This window comes from Monopterus albus, unplaced genomic scaffold (assembly GCF_001952655.1).
Source record: "Monopterus albus unplaced genomic scaffold, M_albus_1.0 scaffold12.1, whole genome shotgun sequence".
In the NCBI taxonomy this organism is placed as follows: domain Eukaryota; kingdom Metazoa; phylum Chordata; class Actinopteri; order Synbranchiformes; family Synbranchidae; genus Monopterus; species Monopterus albus.
In genome coordinates, this window is record NW_018127892.1 from 1763609 (window position 1) to 1775090 (window position 11482).

Sequence of the window (11482 nt, forward strand, 5' to 3'; positions counted from 1 at the left end):
AGGAAACTGATGCAAGAGCTCAGTTTGTGCAGCACTCTAACTTTATGGCTGGCTCTTTGTAACTGTGTAGTATGTGGCTGTGTATATAATGCATGCTCAGTGCATGCTTGTGCATGCACATGTCCTTATAAATATTTGAAAAGATGCCAACAAAGAATTTATTTGCTGCTTTATGCTGAACAGTTAGCCAGGCTACTGTCCAAACATACACCCATAGCCCCCTAAGTAACATTACACTGCATGCACAAGTATTGGGCAAATGTGTATTCTGACCACATTGTTATTTCTGTGCATGCTTTTTTTAAGCTCCAAGCTATATCAACTTGAATGCTAATTGGATTTAAGCATTGTACAAGCTGTTGGTAAAACTATTAATACAAGATATGTATTTGTGTAATGAGGGAGGGCGTGGCCTAAAGTGATTAACACCCTTTATCAAGGTGTGCATAATTATTAGGTAAAATGGGCCAAAAAGAGATTAAAGTGACATGTAAAAGTCAAAAATGCCGTCCAGAGGGATGCAACACTTTTTACATAGCTTAACTACTGAAGTGTGATCACCGGACTATTAAAAGCTTTGTTGCAAATAGTCAACAGGGTCATAAAAAAATGTGTGGAGATGAACAGATGCAAATTAGCTGCTAAAAACTTGAGAATAATTAAATGTGAAGTTACCAGGAACCCATTATCCTTCAGTGCCACCATATTCCAGAACTCCAGCCTAACTGGTGTGTCCAGAAGTATAAGGTGTTCAGTGCTCAGAGATATGGCCAAGGTAAAGCAGGCTGAAACCTAACCACCACCGAACAAGATTCACAAGTTGAAACATGAAGACTGGAGCAAGAAATCTCCGAAGGCAAATTTTTCAAAGGTTTTATGGACAAATGAAATGATAGTGACTCTTGATGGGCCAGATGGCTGGATCACTAATGAACACATGGCACCACTTCAACTCAGATTCTAGCAAAGTGGAGGAGGGTTACTGATATGGGCTGCTATTATTGAGGAGCTAGTTTGACCTGTTCTGGTTGAAGAACAACTCCCAAACCTACTGCCAGTCTTTAGAAGAGACTTTCTTCAAGCACTAGTATAGGAAGAAGTCTAGGAAGAAGGCCATGGTTTCTATGCAGGACGATGCCAGTGAGGGAAGAAAATACAGTACACCTCTTTAAATAACATTTGAGAGGCTGTGGTTGCTGCAGCAGCAAATGCTGATCATCAAAAGATCAAGAAACTGACAGAGTCCATGGATGGACGGCTCATGGCAATTATTGAAAATAAGGATGGCTATTGGTCGCAGAATATTTTTGAAATGGCAAAGGTATTTGCTAATTTTGAGTTGTTTGTTATAGTTACTCTTAGAACTGAAATTAAACAAGTGAGGTGGGAAACAATTTGTTTTTCATTTAGTTACATAATAATTCTGCACAAAAATAGTTGACTAATAATTGTGCACACATATGTTCCACTGAGAAAGGCAAACCTCACTTTTTCGTTAAACATCCAGGTTTGAGGTTTATTAACATTTTGGGTTGACTGAGAGTACTGTAAGCCCTGCGATGGACTGGAGACCTGTCCAGAGTGTACCCCGCCTCTCGCCCACAGCTGGCTGAGATTGGCTCCAGCCCCTCGTGACCCCGTTTGGGACTAAGCGGTATAGAAAATGGATGGATGGATGAGAGTACTGTATTTGTTCAACAATAAAATTAATCCTCAGGCATACAACTTGACTAATAATTGTGCACACTGTGTACAGTATATCCTATTTGTTTGATCTGCATAAAAATCTAAGTGTAAAAGTGAGTTTTGGAATTTTGTTTTAAGAGCAGTCATATTCTGGATTATTTCTTAGTGCGATTTGGAGGTACTGAGTTACGAGATACATTAAATAGCTACAGCTAGCAGTCAGTTAGCTTCACTTAGCATACCTGAACACAGGGAGAAATAGCTAACCTGGCTCTGTTTGAAGGTCAAAGCCACTGACTGTATATTAAAGCCACCGTGACATCACCCACTGGTTTTCTGAAGAGCAGTTTTGAAGCTCAAGTCTGGCCGTCGCCATACCTATGGGGACCGACTTCCTCTTGGAGCCAGGTTCAAATGGCCATTCAAGGAACTGCAGGTTTGGGCACTTCCACATTGGCTTCATGTATGAGGTCGTCTGTCAGGCAGACGTTCACTTTATTTTTGACCAAAAGTGTCTCAGTTTGCGTCAAGATGGTGTCATTTCTTGTCAAACTGTCTATGCTAATTATTACCCAGGTAGCCAAACCTAAATATGGCAGCAGTTGAGTGTTTGGGAACATCTCTTGACAGTGGTGTCAATTTTGTCATCTCACTCCACACAAGTAAGCCAGTGAGCATATTTCCCAACATGCTGAACCATTCTTTTGTGACCAAAGATTTATTTTCAATAACTTATCCTCACTTGTCACTTTATTAGGTACACCTGTACAACTGTATGCACTTAAGTACAGCACTTCCACCTTAACATCTGTGTCTATGAAGCTCAGAATGTTTCAGTTTTCGGTGAAATTGTCACAAATTTAAAAATCCAATTATATGTTTATTATTGAGGTCGTAGATGTAGGTGGCGTTGTACTGAAACATTTTGAGCTTCATAAACACAGAGATGTTAAGGTGGAAGTGTTGCATTGCACACAATTGTACAGGTGTACCTAATAAAGTGGCTGGTGAGTGTATATCTGACTGCTACCTGATCACAATGTATTTCACAGTACAAATCTTGAACTTGGTATAAATTATGAGTAGTGCATAGTCATGGCATGTACAGGAAGGATGATTAAAGTTAGAACAAATGATTCTGAAGCTTCTAGGTGGAGGCCTTCAAAGTGTCTCACACTCTCCAGCAATTATATGGTACCCTCCTTTTTACCCCAGTGCGGCCCTTCTTCTTCTCTTCTCCTCTATCATCTTGTTTAACAAGTCACAGTGAATTTAAGAACAATTGAGCAAGAGGGCTAAATCTCATTCTGGCTGTCTCTGCAGTCCTACCACCCTGCATGTTACTCAGGCTGTCTCAGTCTGACCCTGTCTTCTTTGGGCCTTGTACCGCTCTGCCTCATCATGACCTCTCACAGTCACAGAGCTCCAGGGTGACAAGTGTCAGTCAAGGGTGACATTCTTCAAATGACTTCAAAATGGAATGACATTTATTTGTGTTAGTTTCAGTTCAAGTTAGACTCTAGGCAGAACTTGATCTGACCTTTCTGCCTTCTACCATTTTAGCATAATGTTTTATGGTCACTCTGTAGCAGATCACTGTGCTATTTATGTCGAATAATCACAGCTGCATTCATGCACATTCCACAGGAAATTGGTTGGGGCAGACCAGCAGCTTCCTTTCAGCTTGAATGTGTATAGGTGGGGAACAAAATAGGTTACATTAAGCAGGTCTCTCAACCCTGATAGGCTGATACATGCTCATACAGAAAAGAGGAAGTGCTCTGCTGCAGTTGGGTAGCACTGATGTTTTGGTAAATGTTTCATAGCTTGTGCTGTGATACAGCAGGCTGGGGATTGTTCTTAATAGTTTTACCAACAGCTTTCTTTTGGTGTTTGGCAGCACGATCCAAGAGTGTGACACCTGGAGAGGGAGGCCCCGGCCTGGGCTTGCCACACTCCTCCAGGTCCATGGAGAGGCCACTGAAGGCCGGCTGGCTCAAGAAACAACAGAGGTCTTTAGTCAAGAACTGGCAACAGCGCTACTTTGTGCTGAGAGGAAGCACACTGACCTACCACAAAGATGACAAGGAGACCACTGTCCAGGTGAAACACTGGGAATATTGTGTAGCCTTTATCAGTCCTGTTATTGTAATATCATTTTTGTCTTCTTTTTGTTGGCATAAAACATGTGCATGTATTTGAAAATGAAGAGACCGCAGTAAGATGTTGATATTGGCACATTCATTTTTATATGCGAGGATATCTCTACTGATGTTCTACAACATAAGGTGGTGTTCAGTAATAAAACCAACACAATCTAACTACAACAGTAATGTGAAATCTGGTATATTCATTGACTTATACACAGGTTAATAAGACTTGTCATTTATCATTTCCAATCAACACCACAAACACACTAGCTATCAGTGTGGCTAACTGCAAACTTCCTGTAAACAAATGATGCATGAAGCTGCACAAGACGCTCTCCTACCATTTAAAGTCTTTTTTAAAATGACTTATGTTATAGTCCACTGGTTTACACTCATAAATGTAATATTCATCAACCATCCAGTCAAGACTGTACTCTTTGTTAACCTGCTGTAGAGCTGTCTATGTTTGACAAACACTATGAGATCAGGACAGTAACAGTGTCATTACTCAGTGGAATTTCAGGGGTGACTACACATTCAGTAACGTAAAAAGCCTTGCTGTGCTATAACTGTCTAAGCAGAGAGCAGAGGCCTTGAATTTTTTGAGTGTTTTATATCCTTAGGAATAAAATGTGATACGGTCACTTCGTGCTAACAAAACCATAGAATTGAATTCAAAAAACTGAAAATTGCTTCAAAAACCTAAAAGTTATTTCCCCTTTTGATCTCAGTGTAAAAACATTAACAGCTGAGTGAGACGGTGGGTAGGGAATGGAAGACAGAGGAAAAGCGCTGAACACATAGTGACCTGGAAAGTACACTGCACTGCATGCTGTAATGTGAGCAGTAAACAATGACTAGACCCTAAGCCAAATGATAATAGATTAGCAAGAGACCATTTTCACTTGCAAAAGCCCTTGTGACACAATTTTGCCACATTAAAATAAACAGAAATATCTGCTGCGACCTTTATTGCCTTTACAAGGTATAGACTACATGACTGGTTAAAAATAGCATATGGTAGTCTGTGAATGAATGGAAACACTGGCGTAAATATTAATGGTTGCTTCTTGACATAACAAATTTCTTATATAGTTATTACATTACATTTCTTTTCTCTCTGGGTGTCTTTGGTCCTGTTCAGGGAGTCATTCAGCTGCGGTTCAGTAAAGTTAATGAAATGCCTCCAAATTCTGATGACCCGGGGAAGTACCTCTTTGAGATCATACCACGTAAGTAATCAAACTGTGAAAGGGGGCAATACTGACTTTAGGCCTTGCATGGCTTATTTATTGCGGCACCTATGAGCGATTTATGTAGATATGTACAAACATATTGACAGCCGCTGTTCCAGAGTCGAATTCCTTGTGTCCAACACACCTGGCCAATAAAGCTGATTCTGATTCTGATGTAGTATCAGCACTGTCTTTGTTCCTTCATGGCCCTCATTTCATTCATTGTGTCATCTTTGTCTTTTTTTCATTAGGAAAAAAAACCCCATAATATTTCCTGTGTGTCAGGGTGTTTAAATTATGGTTCCATTTCCAAACTGGGTTACATGTCCCTTTTTGTCTGTTTGAGACAAAACCTATCTGTATAAAACTTATCTGTATAATAAGAAGTGAAATGATAGCAAGACAAATCTACTCTGGAAATCTTCTTACCGGCATATCTTAAGGTTTTTTTTTAATCCTGAGATCCTGTTTTTCAGTAAAACTCTTCATTTCACAGGTACAACTGGAGACAGAGTGCGATATCCGTATGTGCTCATGGCAAACTCCCAGAGTGACATGGAGGAGTGGGTTCGCACTCTCCGCAGGGTCATCGGAGTACCAACAAGTGGAGGTTCAGTGAAATCTCAAACATGTCATCAAAGCTGTCTGTTTTTCCTCTTTCTGTTTTGCACAGTGTGACACATGAAATGTTTCCATGGCTGTCAATTCCCAAACCAGACATCATTTAATAAAAAGCAAATAACTCACAGCCATGGAAACTGACACTATGTGTGACAGTGTAACTAGTGCTGCAACAGAAAGGTAGCGTTTATATATTCTTTGTACACTTCTTGTTGAGTCAGGGCCACTAAAATATAAATGTGTCTTCAGGTCAAGTGTTTTTATAACATTTTGGGATATTTGCTTATGCACTTTCTTGTCAAAGGTAAAAAAAAATGTCGCTGTTCTCATATTTGACTATCATGAAGCTACAGCCATGACAAAGTTAGCTTGGCCAAGCATAAAGACTGGAAACAGAGGGGAGCAGCTGGCTCTGTCTGAAACCCACCTGCCAGCACCTTTTAAATTCGCTAATCAACACGGTTTGTCTTATTTATTCTGTACAAAAACAGTACCTCTCTTTAGAGAATTACATACATTCTATTTTTGTTGCTGGGAGCAGTGACTTCCTGGAGTCTTTGCAACTTCATGGTGATGACAAGGCTTCAAGAAGTTAGTGCTCCTAGCTGAGACATTGTCCTAGACTAGCAGATTTTTCCCATTTCCAGGCTTTATGCTAAGATAAAGTTCCCACCTCCTGGCCATAGCCAAACATGAAAGTGATAGCATCTAACTCTCAGCAAGGAAGTGAATAAGTGCATTACCCCAGATGTTGAACATTGCCTCATGCACCACCATCTTCCCCTTATTAAGACTCATAAAAGCACTAAAAGCTGTGTCTATAAGAATGTGTAATGTTTTCTGATTTTACTGTACATGCATTAGTGGACAGAACCACAGTAATACCTCTCTGCATTTCTGCAGTGTTTGGAAAAAGTCTCATGGACACTGTAACATATGAGCAACGTTTTGGGCCTCACATGGTGCCCATTCTGGTGCAGAAGTGTGTGGAGTTCATTAAAGAACATGGGCTGAATGAGGAGGGCATCTTTCGCCTCCCAGGGCAGGACAATGCCGTAAAACAGTTCCGAGATGCCTTTGATGCAGGAGAAAGGCCCTCCTTCCCCAGGTAACACAATCAGAGCTCTGTACAGACTGATTGTTTACTGAGTGTTTATTTATCCTGAACTGATTCTAAGACTACATGTGGATCTAATTCCATAGGGGTATGCTTCTGTAGTACTGGTATTGTGCATATAGTCATGGTAAAAAGAAAGTACATCCTCCTTCACTTGTGTTGTTATTCATCAGGGGCTAAACACAGTTCTCTGGACCTCACCAACCTCTATGAACAAATGAAATAACATGTCCAGCAGCTTAAGCTGGGCCGAGATTGGGTCATCCAACATGACAATGATCCCAAGCAAGCCAGCAGATTGACATCTGAATAGTTAAAGAAGAACAAAATCACTTTGTTGGAATGGCTGGAAATGGAAAGTCCAGACCTCAACCCCGGATCTTAAGAGAGCTGTGCATAAATGAGTGCCCTCAAACATCACTGATCTGAAGTAATGTTGTAGAGAAGAGTGGGCTAATATTTCTCCAAAATGATGTGAGGGGCTGATAAACTCCTAAAACTCCTAAAACATTTACTTCGAGTTATTGTTGCTAAAGGTGGTTCTGCATGTTACTGAATTATAGGTGGTACTTTTTTACCAACCTAGTTTATGAGTGTTGGTTTACGTTTGGGAGACAGTAACCACATACTGAAATCTGTTGTGCTTTTAGTTGTCACCTGATTATTATTTTAGGTCCATACAACTGTTTTTAGCCCCTGATGAATAAAAACATAAAATTGAAGGAGGGTGTATTTTTGCTTTACCATGATTGTATGTGCGGCATGTGTTACTAAAATAGACAAGAAACACTACAGCAGCTGTAAATGTTCTTAGAAATTATTTCAAGCTCTCGTTAAACCTGGCTGCTAAACGTACAAGGTTAACAAGGTCACTGCTTTATAAGGAGAAATTGTCCTCAGTCAAGCAGCAGCATCAGCTTCTTTTACTGAGAAAGCAAAGAGAAATGAGAGAGACGCTCAGAGCTGAAGGTAATACCACATCCTGTTCTGGCAGGCACATGGGACTGTGCCTCTATTACTCATCATACTATAACATCAAAAGCTCTTCTGATAGAGAACTGTAAAATCTTCCGTTTCACCTGACTCGTGTGTCTGCAATCTAATGTCAGCATCAGAGAGCACATCCAGCAAAGGGAAGCATGGTCCATGTCAACTGTCAGGCCAAAAATAAAACAAAGAATACAAGAGTTTGTTTTGCCCTCTAAATGTATTCCTTGCAGAGTCTAATCGACTAAATTGAATCTGAGCCAGCTACACTAGCTAATATACAAAGTTACACCCAGAGGACCAAACAGCGAATTCATAGAGGACTTGGTCTTCGCCAGTGAATATTTACATGTAAAAGATGTTACCTAAAAAAAGCGATGGTGTTTACACTATATCCCATCATGTAAGTGCTTTTTAGGAGACCAGTAAACATTTACATATTTTATATACTTTCCCATGATGGAAAACAATTCTAAGTTCATGGACACTTGGAACAAACAGTTAATAAAAACACAAGATATTAAAACTGTAACTGCCACTTATATATGCATGTGTGAGAATTGTAGAATCCAGGTAACATTGTATTAGATTTACACCAGGTCAAAAGGCCTCATATGCAATTTTTATCAAATATATGTTAGTTCATGCAGCCAGTACTGACTCACCGGAATGGAAAACATATACACTGGTCCAACACTAAATGCCAGTCATACTCTATGTTGATATTAATTGAGATGTGCCATTGCTTGCAGTGACACAGATGTCCACACGGTGGCATCACTGCTCAAACTGTACCTGAGGGAGCTGCCAGAGCCTGTGGTGCCCTGGACTCAGTACCAAAACTTCCTGGACTGCACCAACCAGCTGGACAGCAGCAGCACAGAGGCATGCTTATTTATAAAAGACTACAATACTGTATATTTTCCTCTGAGTGTAGGCATACTTTGTGTATGTGTGCACTGTGATTTTTATTTTTAAGTTTGTGTCCTTTAATCTCTTGCATGCGTGTTCTTTCAGGGTTGGGAAAAGCTGGAGAAGCAAATTGCTCTTCTCCCCAGAATCAACTACAACCTTCTTAGTTACATCTGCCGGTGAGTAGAAGCTGCAGCACAAAGCGTTATGGGACACTGAAAGATAATTGCTCACTGAGCAAAAATCATCAAATCTCACAAAGAACTTCTGGTTAAAAAATGAGCCAAATGCTGTCCTGAGATCAGTCTCCAGTCCAGACCCACACTGACCTGTATATCACTATGGTAATCATGTCTCCGGTTTGCTGCAGGTTTTTGTTTGAGGTGCAGCAGCATTCCAACCTGAATAAGATGAATGTGGAGAACCTGGCTACAGTGATGGGAATCAACCTGCTAAAACCTCAAATAGAAGACCCCATCACCGTGATGAAGGGTGGGAACACATCACTCACTGATGTTTCCTGCCTACCTACTTTTAAAACAATGACATGTGGCAATACTGGAGCATAACTACATCCTTCTCTCTCTCTTTTTTTTTTTTTTTATAAATTGTATTCAATGAAACAAAGCAGCCTTTAACAGAAAGGCCTGACTACTTAGAAAGACATGTCTCATTAATGTTTCTTTAGATACCCCTGTGATGTGTGGTTTTAAATGGCTAAACCCTGTACGACTTCATCAGCTCCATAAACCTGCTACAGTATCTGAGTATACAAAAAGTACAATAAAAATATAACGGTAATTCAACTCAAGAGACCATATTTTGATCATAATCTTTTCACATACATGTTTGCTTTTCTTCACAGCAACACCTCAGATCCAGAAGCTGATGACCGTGATGATCAGACAGCATGAGACCCTGTTTCCTCTCTCCAAAGACGTGCTTCACTCCTTTCCCTCAAACAAGACTGAGACCCAGAAGAACACCCCCCGAAGCTTCGTGGGCTGGGAGTCTGCAGAGGTTCGAGCTGCTTAACACTCATTCAGATTAATGTGCCCTTTTCTGGCCAGAGGAAAAACACATACTGTACCAGAACACTGGTAGGAAGTAGTCGCCATCTGTGTAAAAGCTAGTTATGTAACTCCATTTGGCAGAATGTGTGGATTAAACACCACAGCCAGAGACAGTTGTGAAATTTGGTGATAAAGTTGACAAGTTTTCAAACGCATAAAGCTACTGTAAATATGCTTATTTACATCAGTCCTGAGATTTAAGATTGATACCACTGCCAAGCTAAACCCTGTCCAAAGACAACAACAGGTAACAAGATCCTGCCATAAAATGGCAAACTGGATTTTTTTCACTTTACAACCTAGGTGAAACATGTTGATCATTGAGCTTTAGAGGTGCTTGGCAGATTTTGTTATGGCTGGAGAGAGCCAGGCTGTTTCCCCCCTGTTTCCAGGCTTTATCCTGAGCTAAGCCAACATGGTGCTGACTCCAACTGCATCATTTACTGTAACTAACTCCCTAACATGTCAGCCTATTCCTGTTATGTTTGAATGAGGTTTAGTGAAAAGGGAAGTGGTGAAAAAAATGGCTGTTAGCTGAACACCCAGCTCTAAACTAAACCACCAGCAGATACATTTTAAACAGAGAAGACATTTACGATATACTCTCTCACTGGCCAGTTTATCAGGTACACCTGGCTAAAACTAATCCAGTCTAATCCAACAGTCCTGTAATAAATCCTCTCTTCATGAAGATGATGATATTCAGTTTTGGCTCCAACTGTTTCAGAGAGATGGTGATACAACTGTATGATCGGTCTGGGGGCTACAGTTTGTGCTGCTGTTACACTGTGCTGTATTTACTGCATTAGAGCTGTTTCTGTTATTTTGCCTAGCTTCATTGATATCAATGGGGTGGACAACATAACACAGTACAGTGTAACACCGGCACAAAGTGCAGCTTCTAAAATGACCATATAGACCAATATACAAAAGCATTACCACTTTCAAGAAGGGAGGGTTTGTTGCAGGACTGCTGGATTAGACTGTATTAGTTTTAGCTCGGTGTATTTGGGTGTAAACAAAATACAAATACATGTGACTATTCCATAATCAAATCCTAATGTCTTGGCATTTTGTCCCCCATTGTCCAGAGTCAAATAAGTTGGTACTGTTTGTTTTTTCTTTTTGTTTGATGAATAGTTGTCTTTTGTTCACTGAAATTTATGGTATTTCTGCCTCAGTTTCTTCTCTCTAACTCTAAAACCATCTCTGCACATACAGATGTTCATGTATTGTATATATCTGTGTTCATGTCAGATGGCTGATGCGTCTTTATCCGAGTCTCCAGAAGAAGAAGAGGACTTTGACAGTCTAGGACCTAACAGAGAGAACTGCAGCCCCCAAACCATCCTTCCAGAGCCTTTCTCACTTTCCCCAGATGGCTTGTTTGAAAGTCCTCGCAAACGCACCCAGACCCTGCCCACTTTCAATTGCCCTCTCTCAGGGATGGTAGCTAAGGCTGATGCTCTCAACCGGTGGAGTCGCATCCAGGAGGAGGAGAAGAGCGGGACATTGTCAGAGGACATTTTTAAGATTCTGGACCTCCGGGGTTCAGGATCATTGTTTGGTAGTTCTCAGATGAGCAACAAGGAGGGGGAGGATAGGTTTACATTCCGCAGAGGGAGTGACAACACAGGTTCTTCAACAGCTGGTGCCCAGAAACCTGACAGTGACACCTGCCCTGCCCGGGTGCTGTCCCAT

General features: G+C 40.8%; 1 protein-coding gene across 1 annotated transcript in view; it reads left to right on the forward strand.

Annotated features, from left to right (window-relative positions):
- The window catches only part of arhgap25 (Rho GTPase activating protein 25), a 14101-nt gene that overhangs the window by 1202 nt on the left and 1417 nt on the right, over window positions 1-11482 (forward strand). The window contains exons 2-10 of the mRNA XM_020590404.1: window positions 3587-3789; window positions 4981-5068; window positions 5568-5681; window positions 6596-6800; window positions 8549-8681; window positions 8814-8887; window positions 9079-9200; window positions 9574-9728; window positions 11039-11482. Coding sequence (XP_020446060.1) covers window positions 3587-3789; window positions 4981-5068; window positions 5568-5681; window positions 6596-6800; window positions 8549-8681; window positions 8814-8887; window positions 9079-9200; window positions 9574-9728; window positions 11039-11482 — 1538 coding nt within the window. The remainder of the gene's footprint in view (window positions 1-3586; window positions 3790-4980; window positions 5069-5567; window positions 5682-6595; window positions 6801-8548; window positions 8682-8813; window positions 8888-9078; window positions 9201-9573; window positions 9729-11038) is intronic.